Source organism: Littorina saxatilis, linkage group LG12 (genome assembly GCF_037325665.1).
Source record: "Littorina saxatilis isolate snail1 linkage group LG12, US_GU_Lsax_2.0, whole genome shotgun sequence".
In the NCBI taxonomy this organism is placed as follows: Eukaryota; Metazoa; Mollusca; class Gastropoda; order Littorinimorpha; family Littorinidae; genus Littorina; species Littorina saxatilis.
In genome coordinates, this window is record NC_090256.1 from 5,604,724 (window position 1) to 5,631,712 (window position 26,989).

Consider the following 26,989-nt stretch of genomic DNA (forward strand, 5'->3'; position numbering starts at 1 on the left):
GCTGCAGACCAGAATTGTAGTGACTGTGTAAAAAATGTGTTTTAACACGCTGGATCGAATGCAGGCATTAGATCAACGTTACAGGAAGCGACTGAAGTGACTGTGTGTACGGATATATCTGTACCTGGGCAAATAGAGCCATATGAGCGGGTACAGATATATCTGTACCTGGGCAAATAGAGCCATATGAGTGGGTACGGATATATCCGTACATGAGAGACAATGAGCTAAAGTGAGCGTCAAGCTGCGTCACAAACTGTATGTACCGCACCTTTGCCAATGAGATTCTAAGCCTTGGCCCGAGGTCGACAGTGGTGCTTATCATAAATATTGTCTTTGCATTCAGAGTATTTCCAAGGACAAAACTAAATTGAACTGATTTCACATCTCTTCTTATAGGAAAATGAAAAAAAAAACTGGCAACTCTTGTGATGTGACGAAATGTCTGCAACTCTTGTCAAATGACAGCAGCCATACCCAGATGAAAGACTTCTAGAACAGGCCATGTCAAGTAGATAACTCCTGCGATGTGACGAAGTGGCGGTAACTCCTGCAACGCGTATTTTGTAACACCCACCTCACATAGGCAAAAAGAGACCCCGGTGTAAAAACAAAACAATGATGTCCACAAACACGCACCAAGCGGGCGGCAGCAGCGCCTCACGCCCTTCGAACGATCTGCATGTATACGGCGTCATCACCATCGTCCTGGAGGTCTGCCTCCTCCTGGAGAACCTCCTGCCCGTACTCGTCGTCATCTTCTGGCGGCGGCCAAGAGAGAGAACCGTGAGCGACAAGCTGATTGCCTCCCTTAGCGCGGCCTACATCCTCTCAGCCTTGGTGCCAACTCCTCTCGGGCTGGTGTCCTACTTTCACGGCAGCTGGTACGGTGGGCCCGCCACCTGTGAATGTTTTCAGGTAAGATTTCACGCTATTGTTGAAGTTGTCTTCTTCTCCAAATTGATAGAATTTCAACGTCAAAAGCATTGGTCTTCTCCACGATTTTGCTTCAGTTCAAACACAATACCGCGGTCTTCTCCCCGTCTGCAATGTTTCGTATCATGCAACAGCCTCCGCGAGATTGGGACACTAAACTTGAATGACAGTCTTCAGAAATGAATGAATCCAAAAAGTTAACTCTTCTTTTAATGAGTGCCGTCACTGTCATGGGGCTAACATGTTTCGATTCATTCAGTATGACAACGAGCACCACATATGGCTATATCAGGAGAATGCAGTTCAAGTTTAGTTTTCAAACTCGAGGAAGCTGTATCAGGGCGCACACTTTGCAGACTGAGTGAAACGCGGCAGCGTGTTGTAACTCAAGCCAAATCGTTGTGACTTGGAAATACAACTTACCCCGTAAACTTTATTTCCATGTTCAATGGACGTAACTACACGGCGTGCTGTTAAAATTGGCAAATTGCTCGAGTTCAAGGGCCGTGTAACGGAAACAGGGTCGAGCGTTCAGAGGATCTGGGGAGTGTCAAAACTTTAGCAACAATTGTGTTGGTTTTAAAAGTGGATCATCCAGTCTTTTAAGCAAGGAATCAACAAGCAGTGCAAGCAGTCAAGGAATAGACTTCCTTTCGTTTGTATACTAAGGCATGCACAGCAACAACACCAATACCACCACCACCACCACCACCAACAACAACAACAACAGCAACAACAACAACCAAACAAACCAACTAAAGGCAAGCACGCAAGTATTGGACATCTGTTTTATTCAGAGTGTTAACAAGCTGTTTTGGAAAAGGTTATTTTATTACCAAATGTGTACTCTGCTTTCAGTTTTCCCTCCTCTGCTCTTGACCAATCACTAAATCGAATTATTGATCCCTTATTTTTTACTCTAGCGCAATTCTTTTCTTCGCCACAGGTGACTTCAACATGGTGCAGCCTGTCAGCCCTAGCCGTAGTCACCTACCTCTCCGTGGACCTTCATCTGACGGCCTGCAGCCCACACACGACAGAAGACGCTCGCGACCCCCACTCAAATAGCACGTGCATCACCAGCAGCAACGCACAGGGGCAGTCCCCAGCTCAGCGACATCCAGGTCAACATCCACCCGCCAAAGGCAAGGACAGCTGCCTCAGATCCTGCACCTCAGGTCCTTGCGGGAGGGACATCACCAACCTTCTCCTCTTCGCCGTCTTCACAGTGACCTTGGTGATCGCCAGCCTGCCTGTGGTGGGCTACGGCCCCGAGGTGATGCCGCAGAACTACACGTGCGACTCGTGGCTGATCGACACGCCCGTGTCGCCCAAGCGGAGGACCTACTTCGTGGCCTTCTTGGCCTTCGCCTACCTCAACCTGTTCTCCACTTGTCTGGGCGTGACCGGTGCTATGCTGGTGTTGAGGTCTTTGCACAAGAAGTGCTCGAGGTGGGAGGGGGAGCCTCGCTACACGGAGGAGAGTCGAGCGCAGTGCTGTAGCGGTCACAGACTGGAGTCGGTTGGTTCTGGGGTGGCCAGTGTGGAGGCAGCTGAATCGGTGTCCAGCCGTTCGTGCAAGATGGCTGGCTTAATTTTGGCTAACCAGGCGATGTGGATTCCAGCTCTTGTGAGTGGGGTTTTGTCGTAGGTAGTTGTGTTATTGGTTGTTGTTGTTGTCTGTCTGTCTGTCTGTCTGTCTGTGACTCTAATACACACACACACACACACACACACACACACACACACACACACTCACACACACACACACACACACACACACACACACACACACGCACACACACGCAATAACACGCACTCAACCCCTTACATGAATAAATAACCAGCACCAATTAGTCATCGGGCCGCTGTGAAAAGTAAAATCCTGTTTGGTGGTAAATGCATACATGGTTTTTTTATTTTTTTTTTATTTTTTTAAAAATTAATTTTATTTCTTTTATATACACATAAACACAACATAACATACAGCATACACAGAGTTTATCAACAAAGCGCATACACACGCACATATATACCTAGACAAGACACAGACATAGACAGTAGGGTGGGTTGTTGAAAGGACAGGGGACATGGAGGGGGGGGGGGGGGGGTAGGGGGGGGAAGCTGAGGTTGGGGGAGGGTAGGGGGGGGGGGGGGTAACTGAGGTTGGGGGAGGGGAGGGGTAGGTGAGGACGTACACACATGTTAGAGTAAAGAACAGATCAGAAAGCAGAAGAGTTTTGGTGACTGCGCGTGAGAGCGATACATAAAAAGATTAAAAAATGACTGTACTCACGTGGGAACGAAGAAGATGAAACAAACAGCAGCAACGTTTCGACCACGAGGGTCTTCCTCATGCACATTAATAAAGCAGATAAAAGAAGAAGACAGAAAGAATAACTACAGATTCACGATTCACACTGTAGGCCTACGATTCAAATACAGTAAAATCGTACAGAGGGAATCCTTAATCTGTAGCTGTTTCTTAGATTTATTAAAGATCAGAAGTTAAAATGATCAGGTCATTCTATACTCCACTACGATGCTATCATAATACTGCATCCTTTTACGACAGGCTCTAGCCACAGTACAGAAAGTGGGATACCCGCTGAGCGACGCCACCATGATGTACGCCATCTTGTCCACGTCACTTCCGGGACTTCTGAACCCGCTTCTGTTGGCGCTGTTGTTCCGAGACTATCGTCTTGGTTACCGCTACGTCCTCCTGCGTCTGTGTTGTCGCTGTTGTGGTGGCCATGGTGACGACTCCAACAGCATGAAAAGTACGTCTGAATGGAGTGCGTGCGTTCGTGCGTGCGGGCTTGCGTGCGTGCGTGCGTGCGTGCGTGCGTGCGTGCGTGCGTGCGAGCGTGTGTTATGTAAAGCTATTGTAAAGCCAAATATGTCTACATTCGCGTTTCACCGATAGTTCAAGCCCAGTGTCTCGATTGTCGATTTAGACAATGAATATCGGGCTTCACGGAAGGAATCAAATGTCAGAGTCAAATGATCCCTTCTCACAACAACTTTTCAAATCAACTATGTCCGTCAACAGTCCGCTATATAGTCATGTCCGTACTACATGAAAATAAGTTTTATGGAATAAATCAGATTCATAAAATGATTCTATGTGTCAGCAGTCCGCCATGTAGTAATGTCATTTGAACATAAAAATTAGATTTACGGAATAGACCAAATTTCAAAGTCAAAATGTTCTAGATTTGGTGATTCCGGGACATTGAATTTGACTCACAAGTCTTTTGCAAGCTAACTTTCCCTTTTGGTTTAAACAAGATTTTATTCAGAAGATATAGGGTGGCATATATATATACCGAGCAACAAAAGAAACGCGAACATATTCAGCATTTTGTTATTGAAAAATACTCAAACAAATTGAGAGTTAGGATTATCAAACCACAAACGTGTTATGCAGGCACGGTTAATGAAGATGTTGTGTCATTATGTCCATGCTGCGACTGTCTCAACACACGAGACAAGCAGGGTTCACGTGAAACACATGATGCGCGCCTGTAGCACGTGCAAGCGTAGCAGGAGAAAACTGGTGTGTGACCACTGATGCACTAGCAATCAAAAGAGACTATGGCACGCTTGCTGTCGGTCTTACTTTTTAAACGGCCATGATGTCAAGATTGACACCAGCTAAACGCCAGAGAGCGGCGGGTCGACTTAAAGCTGGGGTAGACACAGAAGCGGTGGCAGCTGCTTTAAACCTCCACATATCAACAGTCTTATCACCTTCAGCAATGTTTTGCTGACACTGGAAGCTCTTTAGTTACGCAACACAGTGGAATACCTCGCGGTACCTCAATAAGACAAGATCCCCAGATCCTGCGACAACGTCTTCGAGATCGAATCCATACAACCACTGACACTGCCGGGACCATCATTGGGAACCACCAGAGTCCCATAAGTGGCCAGACGTCTAAGACTGACTAAGCGAGACCTAAAACACTGTTGTCCAGCTAGAGGACAAGTCCTTCTTCGAAGACATGGCGTGGAGTGCCAGCAATTGGCCCAGAATCACACAACTGGAACTGGTAGCAAAAACTGCGATTTTTTTCTCTCACTGATATGATGACCCTTACTGCATTAATCATGTTAAAGGCACAGTAAGCCTCCCGTAAACCATCACAAATACTGTTAGGCTTTTACACACAGTACAAACACCCTTTTATTTAAACACTCACCGCTTGGGAACATACTAGGTGCCCTCCGTAAAGAGCGAGCAATTTTCAAAGAATTTATTCTTGCGTGGTTTATCGTGAGCCATTGGGAACCCGTGTGATCCAGTTTCCCTTTTTCACAATGTTGTCCTCAGTTTGTAATTCGCTGTAAGCTTATCTGCAATAGCACGTTATTAAGTACCTCTGACTATGCACGAAACAAACGGCTGTGGTTCACAAGAACTCTAGCGATGGCTTTTGACTGTTCAGAGGAACTGGCGATATGCATAAACCGTCGTCTGCTACGACAACCACGACCTTGCGTGACCCTGCTTCCGGGCTTTTCTTTTTTCAAACTTTCAAAACTTCAAATTGTACTGATCTTGTCTTGATGAAAAAAGAATTCTTTTATGATTTAAGAATGTTTGTGTAACAAGCTGTCAATTTATTATTTAGATTTTAAAAGTTAGGTCTAGCGCCAAAACGCACCACGGTCCGATTGTGTGAGGAGACAATCGGCAAAATTAATTCTTTGAAAATTGCTCGCTCTTTACGTAGGGCACCTAGGATGTTCCCGTTTGGTGAGCGTTCAAATGGAAGGGTGTTTGTACTGTGTGTAAAAGCCTGACAGTATCTGTGATGGTTTACTGGAGGCTTACTGTGCCTTTAATAAGCTCGTGAGAGATTAGAGAGGAAGAGGTGAGTGTTATGTTGATGGCTGCATCATGAAACACAATGTGCAGGGTGGACCAAACGTGATAGTGTGGGGTGTAATTGGCCTCAACCAAACTTTTGGACCTGTGTTTTTCCTTATTCTTGGCCCTGGTCGGTAAATGGTTTTACCTAACGCATCCAGTTCACGAGGCACCGATGCTAGACTGTCACCAACACCAGTGGGGGGTCATACGCCATAATGACCTTCTGGCGAGGCTTGCGTTGCCCAAGACAACAAAAGACGATGCCATGCCAAAGTACGATGTTAAAAGAACACTTCACCTTTATTTTGATCCCTTTCAATGTTAGGTTTTTTATCCATGCAATTTTCAAATGTAACCTGAACTTATTTCTGAAGAGAATTCGCGTTTCTTTTGTTGCTCGGCATCAAGCTAAGTGTGGTTACATATTTAACATCTAGGTAGAAGTACCTTTTTCATGTGCTGTCAAGGTAAAACGAGTGCCAATGCCTTTGTAAGAAGCGTCAAACAAAGTAAAGAATGTACAACAAAAGAATCTTTGGACACAAAACTATTAAAAAAACAAGTCGCGTAAGGCGAAAATACAACATTTAGTCAAGCTCAGTCGAACTCACAGAATGAAACTGAACGCAAAGCATTTTTTCCGCAAGACCGTACACTCGTAGCATCGTCTGTCAACCGCTCGTGGCAAAGGCAGTGAAATTAACAATACAGAAAAGCGCGGTAGCGGTTGCGCTGAGGAGGAAAGCCCGCTTTTCTATATCTCTATTCTGTTTAACTCTCTGAACGTGTTTTTAATCCAAACATATCATATCTATATGTTTTTAGAATCAGGAACCGACAAGGAATAAGATGAAATTGTTTTTAAATCTATTTCGGAAATTTAATTTTAATCATAATTTTTATATTTTAAATTTTTAGAGCTTGTTTTTAATCCGAATATAACATAATTATATGTTTTTGGAATCAGAAATGATGAAGAATACGATAAACGTAATTGTGGATCGTTTTATCAAAAAATAATTTTAATTACAATTTTCAGATTTTTAATGACCAAAGTCATTAATTAAATTTTAAGCCTCCAAGCTGAAATGCAATACCAAAGGCCGGCCTTCGTTGAAGATTGCTTAGCCAAAATTTCAACCAATTTGGTTGAAAAATGAGAGCGTGACAGTGCCGCCTCAACTTTCACGAAAAGCCGGATATGACGTCATAAAAGACATTTATCAAAAAAATGAAAGAAAAAAAATGGACATGCCATACTCAAGATTTCTCATGTCAAGTTTCATGAAGATCGGTCCAGTAGTTTTCTATGAATCGCTCTACACACACACACACACACACACACACACACACACACACACACACACACACACCACGACCCTCGTCTCGATTCCCCCCTCTACGTTAAAACATTTAGTCAAAAATTGACTAAATGTAAAAAGAAGATCATTCATAATGCACAAACACAATGAATGAACAAGCATGCAGATAGAGAGAGAGATAGGGAGAGAGAGAGAGAGAGAGAGAGAGAGAGAGAGAGAGAGATAGAGAAAGAGAGAGAGAGAGAAAGAGAGAGAGAGAGAGAGAGAGAGAGAGAGAGAAAGAAAGAGAGAGAGAGAGAGAGAGAGAGAGACTTAGACTTAGACTTAGAACATTTTATTGACATAAAGGGTAAACATTTTAAGCCAAGGGCCTAATCTTACAACGTGCCCTTTGCATTCACACTAACACATCCGCACGCATATAAACAACATATAATGAATTCATATAGGCATAACATGTAAATGTACAGTAAATAAGCATAAGCACCACGGCCACACGAAACATAAAATCTAATATACGAAGTAAAACAATATGAATACTATATGCTATGAATATGTAATATGACGTGAATATAATTATATAGTAATATTAATATAGTATACATTAGACAGAACTGTAAGATTCACATGATTATGTCACAGCGGGTGTGTACTTACAGAGAACAGTTTAGATGTTTTTTTTTAAAAAGATTTTAAAATATTTACAGATTTGCTAGAGAGAGAGAGAGAGAGAGAGAGAGAGAGAGAGAGAGAGAGAGAGAGAGAGAGAGAGAGAGAGAGAGAGAGAGAGAGAGAGAGAGAGAGAGAGAGAGAGAGAGAGAGAGAGAGAGAGAGAAAGAGAGAGAGAGAGAGAGAGAGAGAGAGAGAGAGAGAGAGAGAGAGAGAGAGAGAGAGAGAGAGAGAGAGAGAGAGAGACTTAGACTTAGACTTAGAACATTTTATTGACATAAAGGGTAAACATTTTAAGCCAAGGGCCTAATCTTACAACGTGCCCTTTACATTCACACTAACACATCCGCACGCATATAAACAACATAATATAATGAATTCATATAGGCATAACATGTAAATGTACAGTAAATAAGCATAAGCACCACGGCCACACGAAACATAAAATCTAATATACGAAGTAAAACAATATGAATACTATATGCTATGAATATGTAATATGACGTGAATATAATTATATAGTAATATTAATATAGTATACATTAGACAGAACTGTAAGATTCACATGATTATGTCACAGCGGGTGTGTACTTACAGAGAACAGTTTAGATGTTTTTTTTAAAAAAGATTTTAAAATATTTACAGATTTGCTAGAGAGAGAGAGAGAGAGAGAGAGAGAGAGAGAGAGAGAGAGAGAGAGAGAGAGAGAGAGAGAGAGAGAGAGAGAGAGAGAGAGAGAGAGAGAGAGAGAGAGAGAGAGAGAGAGAGAGAGAGAGAGAGAGAGAGAGAGAGAGAGAGAGAGAGCTCCAGCAAGATTCAATTCTCCCACCAATAAGTCTCGTGAAATGCATTTCACTCCGCAGATGTGGCGCAGACAGTTACATTAATACAAAAATATGTTCTGACAATCTTATTGAATTTCCATGGGCTTTGGAAACGGGCAACTAGCTAATCCGACAGTTGAAAGCGTCTGATAAAAACCGTTGGACATACAAAGACTCTCTGAACGTCTACCCTGAAGGTCATCTTCTAAACACTTCATCGTGATTTTGTTTTCGTTTTTTACACACCTTTTATAGGGGATATCTTTTTCACACGTCGTTCTGCCGCGCTCAGATCTATAGTGTGTATGGACCGATTGATCTGACATTTGGCGTGCAGCATTTTTCAATTTTATATATTTTTGTTATTCATGAAAGAGGCTTTCATCATTAGTACGTTTGTGTGTTAGCCTTGATTTCATGATTAGTGGTTTCTGAGTTGGGTGTCCTAGATATCCTGTGTATCGTAGTGTTTTTCGTTTTGATTTTATTGTTGCCGAATGTAATTTGCTGTTATCTTTTCTTAATTTCTTTTATTTTCTCAATACTACAAAATAAAGTCTGGCACAGTGATTATAAATAGAAACTAACCTCTAACAAAAAAGCAGAATCGTGTTCACATTTTCTTAGACATTTGCCATTACCGCCTACGAAATGAACAAGCAGTGGATGCCCTCATCTGCTATGGTACTGTCAAATTCGTGTTCGGGTTAATTAAGGACACCGTAATTGGAGCCGCAGGGAAACTTAAATTTCATCTACATTTTCCTTGCCGCAACTACAGAATCACCCCGGCTACCAGCAAACCTGTAAGACGCATGCGATAGCGGAAAGGTCAATGACGCAGCGCATGTGTGTTTGGTTTGCATAGCGTCTTTTTTCCTGTTTAAAAAAATCATTTTTTAAATTATATTCTTAAAATTGCCACGCGTATCCAGGGAAACTTCCTTCATCCTTGAAGGGCTGGAGGAAATTAATTCGATCCGTCAGGACAGAAGAGAATTCAAGAGACGTGCATGCAGTCCTTGTGTATACTCCTTATTTTACACACATATCAATTTGCTGTCACCATTTCTAGTGGTTAGGAACAGCAAGATAGAAGACCAGCTTATAGTTTGTTCACAAAGAGCACAAGCAAAGGAAATCGCCCCTAGAATGTTTTCTGCCCACAACAATGGAATGGCTTAAAAAAAACTAAAGGGGGGAGTTAACGTCTTCTCAGAAAATGTTTCTATTTGGGACAAGAATTGGTGATACGCTAAGGGGTGGCCGCAGAAATCCTCCTCTTTATATGCATGCGTCAGTGTCACGTTTCAATATATCACTCAAGGTGATTATGAACCGGTTAATTACTACTAATTAACTAACCACACCACGATCCACTCTCGCAGGCATACAATTAAATAGAGTCAACAAAAGTATAAGTTTCAGACGCCTGTTTATGTATAAACTCTCCACCTCCCTCGAGCCTTCACTCAAAATATGTTCCTTTTACGTTCTCAACACGTAAAAAACCAGTGTTCACTGACAAAATGCCAGTAGTATGTAGAAAATTATAGTAACACGCTGAACCCGTGTAAATACAGTCAAATGAGAATGTTCTGTTCGAAAAGCTCTAGTTCGTGCAGGTGTCACACACCCCACGTTGTCCCTACTCCAATGAAATCATAGATACGAAAAGACAACGGTGGTCAACGGGGTGCGTACGACATGGTGCACTTAGCTTTATCTCTGCTGCTGCTGCTTAGCCGGTATGCTGGTTAGTCGGTTCGCTGGTTAGCCGGTCCGCTGGTTAGCCGGTTCGCTGGTTAGCCGGTCCGCTGGTTAGCCGGTCTCCTGGTTAGCCGGTCTCCTGGTTAGCGTAGCCCCAACAGTTCCCGCCAGAGTCAGCCGTGCAGATGTTACAGGAACACGAAACGAACGAATCGGATCGAACGAATCGAAGGCTGCAAACAGAAAGCATCGGTGCACTAAACATGTCAGCTACCCCTCACCCACCACCTTAAAACATGTCATCTTTAAATATCTCATCGAGCACGTGGGCCTGCACAAAACTGACTTTTTACAACAACAAAACAGCCATTTTCCGTCCTTCTCTCCCTATCTGCAAAAACCATATACAGATTAGTATTTTAGCGTCACAGAGAGTAAATTATGCGCTAACCTGGAAAGAACAACAGAGAGTATTTCATTCCACAACACAGACTCATCAACAGCGTTAAATAATGATTTATTACCTCAAAAGCCTATGATTGTAACTCTCAATGGAAGCAAAGTCCGCTTCCTCCCTGGAACAGTCTCTGTTCGTCAACAGTGACCCAAAACGTCCAGAACCCCTTGTCGAATCCTTATGCGAAAGCCATCGCCGACGAAGGAAATGTGACGACTTGTCCTCAGCAAAATAACGTGGCAGAGGAAAAGGAATAACTTGTGGAAGTTCCCCTAGAGTGCCGAATATAATACTCGGTGAAAAACCATCATACTCTAGTAACTGTGTGTTAGATCCTTCCCCTTCGGCCGCTGGGTGTCAAGTGTGTCGTCCTTGAGTCTCTGACAGACCACCTAGCCAAAAAACACGTGACTGACCTTGTCACCAAACCAGTCCAGCTATACACGATTCTGCCTCCCAAGCAGAAAAAGACACGAGAAACTCAATCCGTGAAAATCCCGTGTGCGCTGTCAGCGAAAAACCGTCAGCCCTAGCTATGACAGCAGAAACCTCCACTGTAAAACTCGTGCGATACAAAACATCCGTGCTCGTAGAGCACCGTCAGCAAACTCTGCTGTAACCCAATATCACGCACAGGCGCTTTCTATCATACACGACCAAGAACAGGCACTCCACTGAGTGACACTTTCTTGGTCTCTGTCACCCGATCGTGACACACCTCCCCTCTTCAAGACGAAACCTCGGTTTCGCTCACAGTCATGTTCTCCTCTCCAGCCCGAGAGAGAAAGTCAGCTCCAACATTGTTGGCGCCCGGAATGACGCGTACCGTGAATTGGTACGGTTGGAGGATCAACGCCCAGCGCATAAGTCTGGCGTTTGCCAACCTTGCAACCTGAAGATATTGCAGAGGTTGATGGTCTGTTTCCAGACAGAAAGGTCGTCCTCAAGAACGAGCAACCCCTCGTTTCACCCCTGATGACTGCAACCTTCTCTGTCTTCTTGTCTTTGTTCTTCTGGTCTTTGTTCTTCTCCCCATAGGCAGTCCTCTCGATGTAGGCGCGCAGCAGGTTGGCGTGGTACAGGCGTGCTTTCCCGTGCATCATGATCCTGTAGTCGTTTTGGCCCACTTTCGCTGTCACCTCAAAAGGTCCTTGCCACTGCAGTTGTAACTTGTTGTGTTTGACAGGTAGAAGTAGCAACACCCGTTCTCCAATCTTGAAGCTGCGCGGCCGTGCCTTGCGGTCGAATCCTCGCGCGTAACGCTGTGCTGCTCTTCCCAGGTTCTCTTGAGCCAGTTTGCAGGTCTCTTCAATCCTGTTCCTGAGTTCTACGATGTAGGTCGCTGTCGTCTGCACCTCCTCGTCAGCTTCTTCGTCCGTCCAAGCCTGACGCAGGATAGCCATGGGACCGCGTACCTGTCTGCCGTACAACAACTCAAATGGGGAAAAACCCAAGCTCTCCTGAGGAACCTCGCGGTATGCAAAAAGCAATGCTGGGATGTACCTGTCCCACGTGCGTGGTTTCTCCTGAGCTAGTTTCCTCAGCATGGTCTTCAAGGTGCCATTGAACCTTTCCACCAGTCCGTTGCACTGAGCATGGTAAGGAGTGGTGAAGTGCTGCTCCAGTGATAGCAGTCGTGCTGCCTCCGCCATCACTCCTCCCGTGAACTGCGTGCCTCTGTCGGTGAGTACCTCTGATGGAATTCCCAGCCGGGACCACATAGTAACCAGAGCCTCAGCTACTCGCGTGGCTTCAATCGATTTCAGAGGGATCGCCTCTGGGTATCGAGTAGCGTAGTCCACCATGGTCAAAATGTATCTGTTTCCGTCCTCAGACGCAGGCAAGATGGGCCCGATGATGTCCACTGCCACCCGACGAAAGGGTTCGTCGATGAGCGGCATCTTCTCTAAGGGGACCTTCCTCACCCTTCCTTTGGCAACCACCTTCTGGCACTTATCGCAGGACGCACAGAAACGTCGGACATCCGTGCAGATGCCTGGCCAGTAAAAGTGGCGCCAGACACGATCCGTGGTCTTCTTGGTACCAAGATGACCTCCCAGAATCGAGTCGTGTGCCGTTGCCATGACACCCTCGCGAAACTCGCGAGGCACGACAACCTGTTTGAATGTACCTTCTTGGTTGCTGAACTCACGGTAGAGCAACTTCTTGTCCCTGAGGAACTTTGACCTCCCATGCTTCCCGCTCAGCTTCACCTTCCCCGACTTCGCGTGCTCCCGAGGAGTAGCTAAGGTCGGGTCAGAATCCTGAGCCTTCGCGAGAAGCGCGGGGGTCACGTTCCCCAGGGCAGCTCGTGCAGCAGGTAGGGGTTTGAGAGGTTTGTCCTCTCGCTCCGCCTGTGCCCGCGTGAGCACTGAAATGACGTCGGGAGACCGATAAACGGGAACCTCCCTGGTGACGCCGTCCACAAACTGAACCCGGTTTCCAATGAGCAGGTCGCATGGAGGATCGTCCATGACGACGGCCACAATGGTCCCCGTGAACAACGGGGTTACGACCTTGATCACTGCCGTGTTCAAATCGTAAGCGTGAGATGCCTCGGCCATTCTCACCCTGATGCTGTCTCCTGTGTAGGCCATAGCTGGAACTAGACTCGCCCGAACCACTATCATGTCTGCCCCTGTGTCCCGCAGACCTTCGCCCTTCACTCCGTTAACGTAGACGTTGCAGTGGGGCTGGAAATGTTTCCTGGAGCACGGAACGCAGAGTTGTGGAATGGTGCATGAGCTCGTGACGTCCCTTAACTCCTCACTGCCAACAAAGTGAACGCCCTTCTGGTCAGCCTGTCTCTTGTGGCAGTCCTTCTTCACGTGGCCCCGCTTGTTGCAGTAGTAACACTGGATGTCAGATCTGGAACTCGATCCCTTGTGTCCCTGATCGTCCTTCCCGTCCTTGGGTCCTGAAGAACCCGAATTTCCCGTTTTTCCTGGCCGTGAGCCTGAAGATTTGCCGGAGATCGCCTGGGCGTCCTCGTGCACTCTGATCCAGTCGGCTGCCTCCTGAGTAGTCTTTGGCTGGTGCTCCTGCACGAAGGTCACCACCTCAGGTCGCAGGCTGGACATCAGTTGTTCCATGACTATGAGGTCGGCAAGGTCGTTGACGGTCCAGTCCTTTTCGGCCATCTCCACCCAGCGCCGCAGGTAGAGGTTAAGGCGTGCCACAAACTGATGACTCAGCTCGCCGCTCAGTCTCTTGCTGTTACGCAGACGTCGTCTGTAGGCTTCAGCAGTCAGGTTAAAGCGCTGGAGTAACGCCTTCTTAAGTGCCTGATAGTCTCTCGCCTCGTCGTCCTCCAAAGCGTTGTAGAGCTGCAATGCGCGTCCCTTTAAGCAGGTGCTAAGGCGGCTAGCCCACGTGGCCTCTTCCCACTTCTGGTCAGATGCAATGCGCTCAAACCGGCGTAAAAAGTCGTCGAGCTCGTCCTTGTCATCGTCGAACGTCGGCAGTCTCGTACGGTCGGCAACAAACGTCGGCGCGCTAGCCTGAGTAAGCGTACCCTTCTCGGCCTGTAGCCTAGCTAGTTCTAGCTGGTGTTCGCGATCCGCCTGCTCTTTCTCTTTCCGTTCCTGTCTGTCACGCTCGGCCTGTCGTTCCCTTTCTTGTCTGTCAAGTTCGTCTTTCTTTTCCTGTCTGTCTCGTTCGGCCTGTCGTTCCCTTTCTTGTCTGTCAAGTTCGTCCTTCTTGTCCTGTCTGTCACGTTCGTCTTTCCTTTCCTGTCTGTCTCGTTCAACCTGTCGTTCCCTTTCTTGTCTGTCAAGTTCGTCTTTCTTGTCCTGTCGGTCACGTTCTTCTTTTCTTGTCAGTCGCTCAAATTCTTCCTTGCGCTCTACTTCTAAGCGTTTTAGAACGCTTCGGGCTCTAACGCGTGCGTCTCGCTCAGTCGGTTGCTCGCTCCCAGGAGTCTCGAAAGTTATTCTCCTCGTAGGAGATCCCCCTGTAGCCATGGTTAGTTTTAGCAAAGCTTTATCGCAAAAGTAAGTCTAACGCAGCTATAGCTAGAACCCGCGGTGATGAAATGGATACAAAAATCCAGCAACCGGAAAATGCAGAAGAAAAATCCAAACGGTGTAGAACAAAACGCGTAGCCTACTTTATGGCTGCTTTTTGCGGTGAAACAAAGTGTTTCCCACAGCCGTGGCCTACTTTATCGGCTGCTTTTTGCGGTGAAACAGAGTGTCTCCCACAGCCTTGGTTAGGACAGAAGTCCTCGGACCCTTCCCCCCCAAAATTCCAACAAAGTCAAAATATGGAGAAAAATCCAAGTAAAACAAGACTATAGAAATGTAACCTGTTACAGAATGCGAAACAACAATGTAGAGAAAACTGAGTAAAACGAATAACGAATCCGCTAACCCCGCTCAGCTCTCTGCAACGGAAAACTCAACGTACAACAACAAAGATTCACAAACAAAGGAAAGGGAAGTAATCACAGTTAGCGCATACAATAACTCACAAATTACAATTTACATTTCCTGCAAGATGTGAATCGCTTAAGGTGTGGTATATGATCAAAACTATACAAAAAAGGGTAGCACCAAGCAGAAAATAAGTCGAGCACTGACGAGATTATCTGCTCTTAGTTATCCTTAATTGGTGGGTCTTTATCAGTTGGAAATTAACTGAGTAAATCCCGGCTTGGCCCCCACGTGTCACGTTTCAATATATCACTCAAGGTGATTATGAACCGGTTAATTACTACTAATTAACTAACCACACCACGATCCACTCTCGCAGGCATACAATTAAATAGAGTCAACAAAAGTATAAGTTTCAGACGCCCGTCTATGCACAAACTCTCCACCTCCCTCGAGCCTTCACTCAAAATATGTTCCTTTTACGTTCTCAACACGTAAAAAACCAGTGTTCACTGACAAAATGCCAGTAGTATGTAGAAAATTATAGTAACACGCTGAACCCGTGTAAATACAGTCAAATGAGAATGTTCTGTTCGAAAAGCTCTAGTTCGTGCAGGTGTCACACACCCCACGTTGTCCCTACTCCAATGAAATCATAGATACGAAAAGACAACGGTGGTCAACGGGGTGCGTACGACATGGTGCACTTAGCTTTATCTCTGCTGCTGCTGCTTAGCCGGTATGCTGGTTAGTCGGTTCGCTGGTTAGCCGGTCCGCTGGTTAGCCGGTTCGCTGGTTAGCCGGTCCGCTGGTTAGCCGGTCTCCTGGTTAGCCGGTCTCCTGGTTAGCGTAGCCTCAACAGTTCCCGCCAGAGTCAGCCGTGCAGATGTTACAGGAACACGAAACGAACGAATCGGATCGAACGAATCGAAGGCTGCAAACAGAAAGCATCGGTGCACTAAACATGTCAGCTACCCCTCACCCACCACCTTAAAACATGTCATCTTTAAATATCTCATCGAGCACGTGGGCCTGCACAAAACTGACTTTTTACAACAACAAAACAGCCATTTTCCGTCCTTCTCTCCCTATCTGCAAAAACCATATACAGATTAGTATTTTAGCGTCACAGAGAGTAAATTATGCGCTAACCTGGAAAGAACAACAGAGAGTATTTCATTCCACAACACAGACTCATCAACAGCGTTAAATAATGATTTATTACCTCAAAAGCCTATGATTGTAACTCTCAATGGAAGCAAAGTCCGCTTCCTCCCTGGAACAGTCTCTGTTCGTCAACAGTGACCCAAAACGTCCAGAACCCCTTGTCGAATCCTTATGCGAAAGCCATCGCCGACGAAGGAAATGTGACGACTTGTCCTCAGCAAAATAACGTGGCAGAGGAAAAGGAATAACTTGTGGAAGTTCCCCTAGAGTGCCGAATATAATACTCGGTGAAAAACCATCATACTCTAGTAACTGTGTGTTAGATCCTTCCCCTTCTGCCGCTGGGTGTCAAGTGTGTCGTCCTTGAGTCTCTGACAGACCACCTAGCCAAAAAACACGTGACTGACCTTGTCACCAAACCAGTCCAGCTATACACGATTCTGCCTCCCCAAGCAGGGAAAAGACACGAGAAACTCAATCCGTGAAAATCCCGTGCGCGCTGTCAGCGAAAAACCGTCAGCCCTAGCTATGACAGCAGAAACCTCCACTGTAAAACTCGTGCGATACAAAACATCCGTGCTCGTAGAGCACCGTCAGCAAACTCTGCTGTAACCCAATATCACGCACAGGCGCTTTCTATCATACACGACCAAGAACAGGCACTCCACTGAGTGACACTTTCTTGGTCTCTGTCACCCGATCGTGACAGTCAGCGCAAGTATCGATGACGTATGCGTGTTTAATTTGCATGCCGATTTTGTTCGTCTCTTTTCTTCCTTTTCTTTTTTTTTTTCTCTTTTTCTACTTTTTTTGCCACGCGTATCCGGAGAAACTCTCTTCACCCTCCACCAGGTCAAGCGAAGAATGGGAGCAAATTAATTGGATTAGTATAAGGGCGAGAGAGATAGAGAGAGAGAACCCTGCAACGCGCAAAGGCTTCCAAGGCGTTAAAAAAAAGAAAGAAAAAAGTAAGCCATGCAACTAGTATAAATAGCACAGGGGGCTCAGATGGTATTATAGTCTCAATCAGTCTTCTCCGCTTGGTGGAGTCTCGGGGAGGGCAAGCAATCGAGTTTGGTAATGTTGTTGGGGGTCATGATGGTGTTTTTTTATTTCACCCTTGTTATTCCGTTTGATTCTGTCCTCATCCTCAAATTCTCCCCCCCCCCTCCCTCCCCGTCCCACTCTTTTCTTTCCTTTTTTTTTTTTTTTGCGTGTGTTGGTAAAGTTTACCACGCGTGTCTGTTCTCGAGGCATGTTTATTTTGCGGAGGAGGCGGTTGCGTCTGTGTAGGACGTAGAGTGAATGGGAGTAACTTTGCGCTCGTTTCTTTGGGGGTGTTTTCGAACAGCGCTAACTGCATTCGGTGTTGTTTCTCTCTGCTTGAACGATGACGTCGTGTAAATTTAACGTCCTTCTTCTGTACAAATGACACGAAAGGGGGGAAAGACAGAACAAAAGAAAGAATAATGACAGAAAAGAAACACATAAAGAACCATAAAGTTATTTTGTGATTAAACCCCTCTCAATCTCATGGATTAATTCAAAGCAGCGTGGAACGGAACCAACACAAAGAAGAAACTCTTTAAAAAAAAAAAAAAGCGAAGGAAGAAAGACAGAAACACAGGAAGACAGTAAGGAACATTGAAATCAAGAAAGAAGAACAGAAAGGAAGAAAAAATAAAAAAAGGGAAAAAGGAAGGAAGGAAGGAAGGAAGGAAGGAAGAAAGAAAGAAAGAATGACAGAAAGAAAGACAGAAAGAAAGAAAGAAAGATAGAAAGAAAGAAAGAAAGAAAGAAAGAACAGAGTACAATAAACACGACAGAAATCTACTCATTGTGTTCTTAATCCCCGCTGAAAGATTACTTACAAGCAGCGTGGAACGGCGACGAGGCAGAATGGGGAAGGAACAAGATAGAACTGAAAGATTACTTACAAGCAGCGTGGAACGGCGACGAGGCAGAATGGGGAAGGAACAAGATAGAACTGAAAGATTACTTACAAGCAGCGTGGAACGGCGACGAGGCAGAATGGGGAAGGAACAAGATAGAACTGAAAGATTACTTACAAGCAGCGTGGAACGGGGACGAGGCAGAATGGGGAAGGAACAAGATAGAGCTGAAAGATTACTTACAAGCAGCGTGGAACGGCGACGAGGCAGAATGGGGAAGGAACAAGATAGAACTGAAAGATTACTTACAAGCAGCGTGGAACGGCGACGAGGCAGAATGGGGAAGGAACAAGATAGAACTGAAAGATTACTTACAAGCAGCGTGGAACGGCGACGAGGCAGAATGGGGAAGGAACAAGATAGAACTGAAAGATTACTTACAAGCAGCGTGGAACGGCGACGAGGCAGAATGGGGAAGGAACAAGATAGAACTGAAAGATTACTTACAAGCAGCGTGGAACGGCGACGAGGCAGAATGGGGAAGGAACAAGATAGAACTGAAAGATTACTTACAAGCAGCGTGGAACGGCGACGAGGCAGAATGGGGAAGGAACAAGATAGAACTGAAAGATTACTTACAAGCAGCGTGGAACGGCGACGAGGCAGAATGGGGAAGGAACAAGATAGAACTGAAAGATTACTTACAAGCAGCGTGGAACGGCGACGAGGCAGAATGGGGAAGGAACAAGATAGAACTGAAAGATTACTTACAAGCAGCGTGGAACGGCGACGAGGCAGAATGGGGAAGGAACAAGATAGAACTGAAAGATTACTTACAAGCAGCGTGGAACGGCGACGAGGCAGAATGGGGAAGGAACAAGATAGAACTGAAAGATTACTTACAAGCAGCGTGGAACGGCGACGAGGCAGAATGGGGAAGGAACAAGATAGAACTGAAAGATTACTTACAAGCAGCGTGGAACGGCGACGAGGCAGAATGGGGAAGGAACAAGATAGAACTGAAAGATTACTTACAAGCAGCGTGGAACGGCGACGAGGCAGAATGGGGAAGGAACAAGATAGAACTGAAAGATTACTTACAAGCAGCGTGGAACGGCGACGAGGCAGAATGGGGAAGGAACAAGATAGAACTGAAAGATTACTTACAAGCAGCGTGGAACGGCGACGAGGCAGAATGGGGAAGGAACAAGATAGAACTGAAAGATTACTTACAAGCAGCGTGGAACGGCGACGAGGCAGAATGGGGAAGGAACAAGATAGAACTGAAAGATTACTTACAAGCAGCGTGGAACGGCGACGAGGCAGAATGGGGAAGGAACAAGATAGAACTGAAAGATTACTTACAAGCAGCGTGGAACGGCGACGAGGCAGAATGGTGAAGGAACAAGATAGAACTGAAAGATTACTTACAAGCAGCGTGGAACGGCGACGAGGCAGAATGGGGAAGGAACAAGATAGAACTGAAAGATTACTTACAAGCAGCGTGGAACGGCGACGAGGCAGAATGGGGAAGGAACAAGATAGAACTGAAAGATTACTTACAAGCAGCGTGGAACGGCGACGAGGCAGAATGGGGAAGGAACAAGATAGAACTGAAAGATTACTTACAAGCAGCGTGGAACGGCGACGAGGCAGAATGGGGAAGGAACAAGATAGAACTGAAAGATTACTTACAAGCAGCGTGGAACGGCGACGAGGCAGAATGGGGAAGGAACAAGATAGAACTGAAAGATTACTTACAAGCAGCGTGGAACGGCGACGAGGCAGAATGGGGAAGGAACAAGATAGAACTGAAAGATTACTTACAAGCAGCGTGGAACGGCGACGAGGCAGAATGGGGAAGGAACAAGATAGAACTGAAAGATTACTTACAAGCAGCGTGGAACGGCGACGAGGCAGAATGGGGAAGGAACAAGATAGAACTGAAAGATTACTTACAAGCAGCGTGGAACGGCGACGAGGCAGAATGGGGAAGGAACAAGATAGAACTGAAAGATTACTTACAAGCAGCGTGGAACGGCGACGAGGCAGAATGGGGAAGGAACAAGATAGAACTGAAAGAAGAAAAACAAACAAGAAAAATATTTATTTATTTATTAAGGAGATTTCTATAGCGCATAACTAAAAGCACTATGCGCTGAACATTATGACATCAATCTCGTACTAAACCAAACGAGATACATATATCAGCCATAAACCAAACGAGATATAGAAGCCATTCCTCACAGGCTTTGGTACACGCAAGAAGTAAGACAGAAATATAATGCAAGTTACTGCAGGAACAGTTCTTTAAATAAGTTTAATACCAACTGTATTCCATAATTAATAGTAACCTACACGTTCACTATTAGCGTCATCCGTTTCTCTGCTTTATTTGTCCGTAGTGTCTTATGCATGTTTCTTTTCCTACCTTTTTCCCCCTTCGCTCCTGATTTTATTCAGCCATGTTCTGCCTTCTCAAATCAGTAAGTACGATTCGGACATTAATTACTCAGGGGTCTCTTACTTCAAACTTATATCAGGGGGAACATAAATTTATCTTCACCGGTCTTCAAACCCCAAACCTGTTCAAATAACTTCTTTTATATATCTCTGGTTTGATTCAGTACGGCACTGGCGTCAGTGCAACCAGAGCATTATACTAAACTCTGTCTTACTTCTTGCGTGTACCAGGGAGAAAATAATGTCATCCACAGCGGTCGCACGACTCAAAATCCTGCGAGGAATGGCTTCTATATCTCGTTTGGTTTATGGCTGATATATGTATCTCGTTTGGTTTAGTACGAGATTGATGTCATAATGTTCAGTCCTGTTTCGTTCAAGGGGAAACATAATCCCCTTTCTATCCCCTTTCTATCACCATTCCGACACCATTTCCGATCGAGCGCCAGCCTAAAGCACTTTACATAAGAAGTGTAATGTCAGATCTGGTCTGTACTGTCTCTCGCCAGCGATAAATAACTTTGCTGCCTCGGGTCTTTCAAAGTTATTTTACTTCTATGTTTTTCTTCCTTGAATGCGGGGAAGTAGAAGGCCGAACGTGGTAGTTCTCTATTTCCAGTATAGGTTATCTAAATGGGTCCTGCAAAGTTATTTTACTTCTTGATTTTATTCTCATGTTCAGGAAGTAAAAGGACCTAAGATAACATTTTCTTTCCCCAGTACTATAGACCGGTATTGGTAATCTCATTTTGCATTGGGTTTTGACGGTACCATGCGTCACTGACTTTTGCGTGTTTGGCTGTGTGTGTGTCATAGTAACTCCATAAACTTACAAAATATAGGCCTTGACCACGAAAGTCTGAGCAACATAATAAGCAAAAAATGAAAGAAGGAAATTTTTTGGTTTCTCATCTTAAATTTAAGCTTGAAACAACAACAACAACAACAACAACAACAACAACAACAACAACAACAACAACAACAACAACAATTGAAGGATTGAAGAATCTGAAGAAAGCATTCACTTCAATGAACTCAAACGCTCGAAGAAATAAATTAGCGCCGATGTTGCTACTAAAAGCTTACACTTTTCGTCGAGTCAAGAACCCATTTTCCCTGAAGCCAAAACCAGTACATGTTTTATCGTCCTTGTTCTGGAAGAAAAGAGTGGAGAAAAAATGCACTCCTTGAACATTGCAAATGGAACTAATGCAATACAGTGAACCCTGTCATTTGCCATCGTTCAACTCTGGTCGCTGTTGCAACTTTTTACTAGATCTTGCCAATTGCGCTGTAGGATTGTTATGGTCAGATCAAACGGTGGCTGCGATTGGTTGGCTCCGAAGGAATCACTCTGTAACGGTTCGTAAGATCCGCGACATTAAAGATTTGGCTCGATTTATGGCGTTTTGTCTACAGATCAGTTTGTCGATTGACTGTGCATGATGTACTGTAAACATGACAAATATTTTCACGCCGTTCTATAGCCTGACCGGCTGAAGCGTGAACCGTCTGGAGACAAATTCTTCGTCCTTCAATTTAGTTGTTGTTGTTTGTTTTGTATTTGCTGTGCGAAAACGTTCATATTGAAGTGAAAATAACAATACGCCACATTAGAATAATACCAACAACTTTTTATCGCAGTTATAGTAAAACATCAATAATCCGGGCGCTTGATACACAACCGACAATGGCATTCGTGGTTTACGCTGTTAGTTGCGTTTCGACCACACCATTACTTTCCTTTCTTCGGATTACGCTATCTACGAACAGTTTATTCGGCCTTGAAACTAAAGTGAAAACTTGACTTGACTGACTTCATCCAGCTGGTTGACCTAGCCGGAAAAAGTCAGATCTGGTGATTTTTTTGCGTGTCTGCCAACTCTTCGAAAACACCATCCCAGAAAGTTCGTCTTGCCCGCCTGCCATAGGCAAAATAACAGTTTTATCCGACAGGTCAAGTATGGAAATTCAATGTACAAGAACAAAACGCTGTCCCTAAAGGTCGGCTATATGCCTTCTTTCTAGTGACAAGATTACAGTCCTATCCTGCGGGTCATTCCTGGAACTTCTGTGGACAGGGGCGAAACACTGTCCCCAAAAGTCTGTCTTGCTACAAGATTACAACAGTCCTATCCTGCGGGTCATTCCTGGAACTTCTGTGGACAGGGGCGAAACACTGTCCCCAAAAGTCTGTCTTGCTACAAGATTACAACAGTCCTATCCTGCGGGTCATTCCTGGAACTTCTGTGGACAGGGGCGAAACACTGTCCCCAAAAGTCTGTCTTGCTACAAGATTACAACAGTCCTATCCTGCGGGTCATTCCTGGAACTTCTGTGGACAGGGGCGAAACACTGTCCCCAAAAGTCTGTCTTGCTACAAGATTACAACAGTCCTATCCTGCGGGTCATTCCTGGAACTTCTGTGGACAGGGGCGAAACACTGTCCCCAAAAGTCTGTCTTGCTACAAGATTACAACAGTCCTATCCTGCGGGTCATTCCTGGAACTTCTGTGGACAGGGGCGAAACACTGTCCCCAAAAGTCTGTCTTGCTACAAGATTACAACAGTCCTATCCTGCGGGTCATTCCTGGAACTTCTGTGGACAGGGGCGAAACACTGTCCCCAAAAGTCTGTCTTGCTACAAGATTACAACAGTCCTATCCTGCGGGTCATTCCTGGAACTTCTGTGGACAGGGGCGAAACACTGTCCCCAAAAGTCTGTCTTGCTACAAGATTACAGTCCTATCCTGCGGGTCATTCCTGGAACTTCTGTGGACAGGGGCGAAACACTGTCCCCAAAAGTCTGTCTTGCTACAAGATTACAACAGTCCTATCCTGCGGGTCATTCCTGGAACTTCTGTGGACAGGGGCGAAACACTGTCCCCAAAAGTCTGTCTTGCTACAAGATTACAACAGTCCTATCCTGCGGGTCATTCCTGGAACTTCTGTGGACAGGGGCGAAACACTGTCCCCAAAAGTCTGTCTTGCTACAAGATTACAACAGTCTTATCCGTCAGGTCAAGCCTAGAATTCTAGAAGTTCGGTGTTCAGGGACAAAAACTCGACCCCCCCTGTCAATTCCATTTGCTTGCGTCGCAATCGTATTTTCTGTCAAAACCCCCAGGGGGCCCGAAACTGGTCTATTGCGCTGCCCCCAAAGGGGTGTTGCGGCGTGCAAGATTGTGTGCACTGATTCTCTCTGTTTTACGTGCACCGGCAGTGCTATGTTATTATTGCTAATGTCACTAGCGGCTGCCGACGCGCGCGCGTGCGCGTGTGTGTGTGTGTGTGTGTGTGTGTATGTGTGTGTGTGTGGAGGGGGTGTTAGTGTGTGTGTGTGTGTGTGTGTCTGTGTGCGTGCGTGTGTGTGTGTGTGTGTGTGTGTGTGATTGTGAATATGTGTATGTTTGTGTGGAAATCCAAGGCGGGTCATATGAAAATCGAGTCAAGATATTGTTTTACGCTATAATTGATTTATGCATGCATGCTCACGTATGGATACACTCAACAAGAGAAGTAATGACAAAAAGCTAGTTCATATCTGAGTGCAAGAGGGTTGACAACATCCGCCACAAAACAAGTTTGATTTAATTTGATTTGATTTGATTTGATTTGATTTGATTTGATTTGCACATTGTCAAATGTTTGCTTGAACGTCAGCAAGGTTTTAAGTTTGAAATATTTTATTTGGCTTGTGTGGACAATAAGTGCCTTGAAGATAACAAAAGGGAACTAACTCACACATACACATTGAGAATTCACGCAAACACTAAAAGCAGTATCTCTAAACTAAGCATAATCTATCCTCATGGCTAAATCGAAATAGTAATAGGAAAATAAGTGCAAACAAAAACGTCAGCTGTACAAGTGTCTCAAACAATACACACAATAAAAAGCAAACTTCCAAAACGAGCGTTACACTTAAATAAGAACAGGAAATCTGCCGTGAAAAAAAAGAACAAATAACCTTGGAACACATAAAACAGCACACGAGAATGTTTTAGAACAATGGGTTTTATATTGAAAAGAACAAACCAGAAATTGAAATGGTATATGTTCGAACCTCAGAGGTCTTTATTTTCCTGTTGCATATATATTACAAATTGCCTCTTGCACACAGTCACTTGCCGCGAGTGGGAAAAGAGCGGGAAGGAGTTTGTCGCAAAATTTGCTATCGCAGTTCGTCGCAGCATCCGCTTGGTGTGCCGCAAATCCGACGAGTGCCCAGCTATAAAACTGGCCACTCCCTGCACTCTCTTGCCGAATCATAGCGAAACCAATGCTGAAACACGGTCTCCCTTCATCCGATGTTCATCGACACAACTCGCAACGTGCTATAATTATAGCTTCACACCGCGCTTCCCCTAATTAAACAAATTACTTGCTCGCCTGAACAAAGTGTGTGTGCTCCTTCCGACTTGAAATTATATCCTTTCTGGTCAAGGAAGGGGAAAAAAAGGAAGGAGGAGGGAAAAAAAGCGAATTGGCCATTTCATCATGGCTGACGTTTCACACTCTGGATGCTTTTAGCCAATTAGGAATGGGAAAAACAAATCCGTCATCCCTTTTTGGAAGACCTGAGAGAATTTTGCTCGCACATATATAGTAAATTACACCTTTCTTTTGCTCTGTGTGTGTCTCTCTCTGCATCTGTTTCTGTGTCTGTCCGCCCACTTGTCTGTCTCTCTGTCTCGCTCCCTGTCCTTTTTGGGGCTTGGTTTTTGCCTTTTATTTCAAACTCCTGTTTGCTAAATGCCAGCTATTGCAGCAATGTTTTAAGTGATCATGCCAATCCAGCAAAACCTTATTAGAGAAATGGATTTTTTGATACAGAGGTATTTTCAAATGCACCGTTACGTCTTGTGTATTGAGCCATTGGAAAGAGAGAAACTATTTGGATCTGATTGAGTTTGTTTCGAGTTTGGTTTTTCAGTTTTTTTCAAAATGAGCTTTTTTAGTAGTTTTTCCTCCTTTTAAGACAATTCCCCCGTGTTAACTAAACTAATGTTTTTTTTCTTGATTCTGTCTTTGACGAGAGATTTGGGACTAGCTCTGCTCACAAGTGCTTAGCGTAAAGATGCTTCCTTCTCGTATTGAGGAATATGTAAACTGCCCCAGATCCGACTTGTTTCTTGGTCTTTTAACACATTTAATTATTTAAATTCTGTTCACATCTTAAGTACTAGACCGGCACGGTTGGCCTAGTGGTAAGGCGTCCGCCCCGTGATCGGGAGGTCGTGGGTTCGATCCCCGGCCGGGTCATACCTAAGACTTTAAAATTGGCAATCTAGTGGCTGCTCCGCCTGGCGTCTGGCATTATGGGGTTAGTGCTAGGACTGGTTGGTCCGGTGTCAGAATAATGTGACTGGGTGAGACATGAAGCCTGTGCTGCGACTTCTGTCTTGTGTGTGGCGCACGTTAAATGTCAAAGCAGCACCGCCCTGATATGGCCCTTCGTGGTCGGCTGGGCGTTAAACAAACAAACAAACAAAAAAATCTTAAGTACTTCCCAGGCTTCACCGCACGATGTTATTTCCTCTTAAATGGTTCTCTTTCCTCTGTTGACAGATCTGAGGTCAAGATCATCCGATTCCTTACACAGGCTCAGCGACGGAGAAGTTTCGCTAAACGGCTCGACGCTTCATATTGATGACGTCACTTCCAAGGGCTGCCCAGTGTACGCCTACCCGCAAAAGACAGACTTGGACTCGACTGAGATCGACGACCAGGGTCGTGGTAGCTCCTACGTTGTGGTTGAACTTCCCAATGAACGGACGCCATTGCAAGGGCCAGCAACTGCTTCTAGTCGTCCTATCATTGCCTCCCTTTATGACGAATACGGGGAGCTAAGCGGAATGCCCAAGACGGAGTTGCTTTCTCCTTGTGGGAGCGAAGAATGTCTTATAAACCCTGAGCTTTTCCGGGCACAGACAGAGAGTGTTGTTTAGCTAATCCCGCGAAGAGCACCTGTGATCTCATTCAGTTGATTTGATATTGGTAATGTGAAGGAAAAGGTAAAAGTGTACTCGTTATTATAACATGCTAAAAGGCCGTTCTTCATAAACAATGTTTCAAGATGTCAGATGGTGAGCCGAACAGCTTTCGACAAAATGAGTGTGCCTTTAGGCACTGTTTCCTGACGAGTGATGCTATGAAATGCTAGTGGGTCAAAAGACGATCGGGTTGGTGGACAGAAGAACGAAGGCGGAGGTTGGACACAAATTGGCTTCTTTAACAAAAGGGCCAGCCTAATCTGTTTGTTACAACAGAGTGCGCTCAGATGGCGTTTAA

At 45.1% G+C, this 26,989-nt stretch overlaps 1 protein-coding gene across 1 annotated transcript; it reads left to right on the plus strand.

Moving 5' to 3' along the window:
• The first annotated feature begins 332 nt into the window (after nucleotides 1-332).
• Nucleotides 333-26,989, plus strand: LOC138981127 (uncharacterized). Its single transcript, XM_070353968.1, has 4 exons — nucleotides 333-918; nucleotides 1,883-2,566; nucleotides 3,512-3,719; nucleotides 26,267-26,989. Exons 1-4 carry the CDS (start codon nucleotides 619-621, stop codon nucleotides 26,644-26,646), a joined length of 1,572 nt encoding a protein of 523 aa, XP_070210069.1. The 5' UTR covers nucleotides 333-618; the 3' UTR covers nucleotides 26,647-26,989.

Bases quoted from the DNA above. Each gene is read 5' to 3' on its own strand.
- LOC138981127 (XM_070353968.1), top strand. From the start codon at position 619: ATGATGTCCACAAACACGCACCAAGCGGGCGGCAGCAGCGCCTCACGC. The intron at 2,567-3,511 runs GTGAGTGGGGTT...CTTTTACGACAG, and splicing joins CGATGTGGATTCCAGCTCTT to GCTCTAGCCACAGTACAGAA. The intron at 3,720-26,266 runs GTACGTCTGAAT...CTCTGTTGACAG, and splicing joins CGACTCCAACAGCATGAAAA to ATCTGAGGTCAAGATCATCC.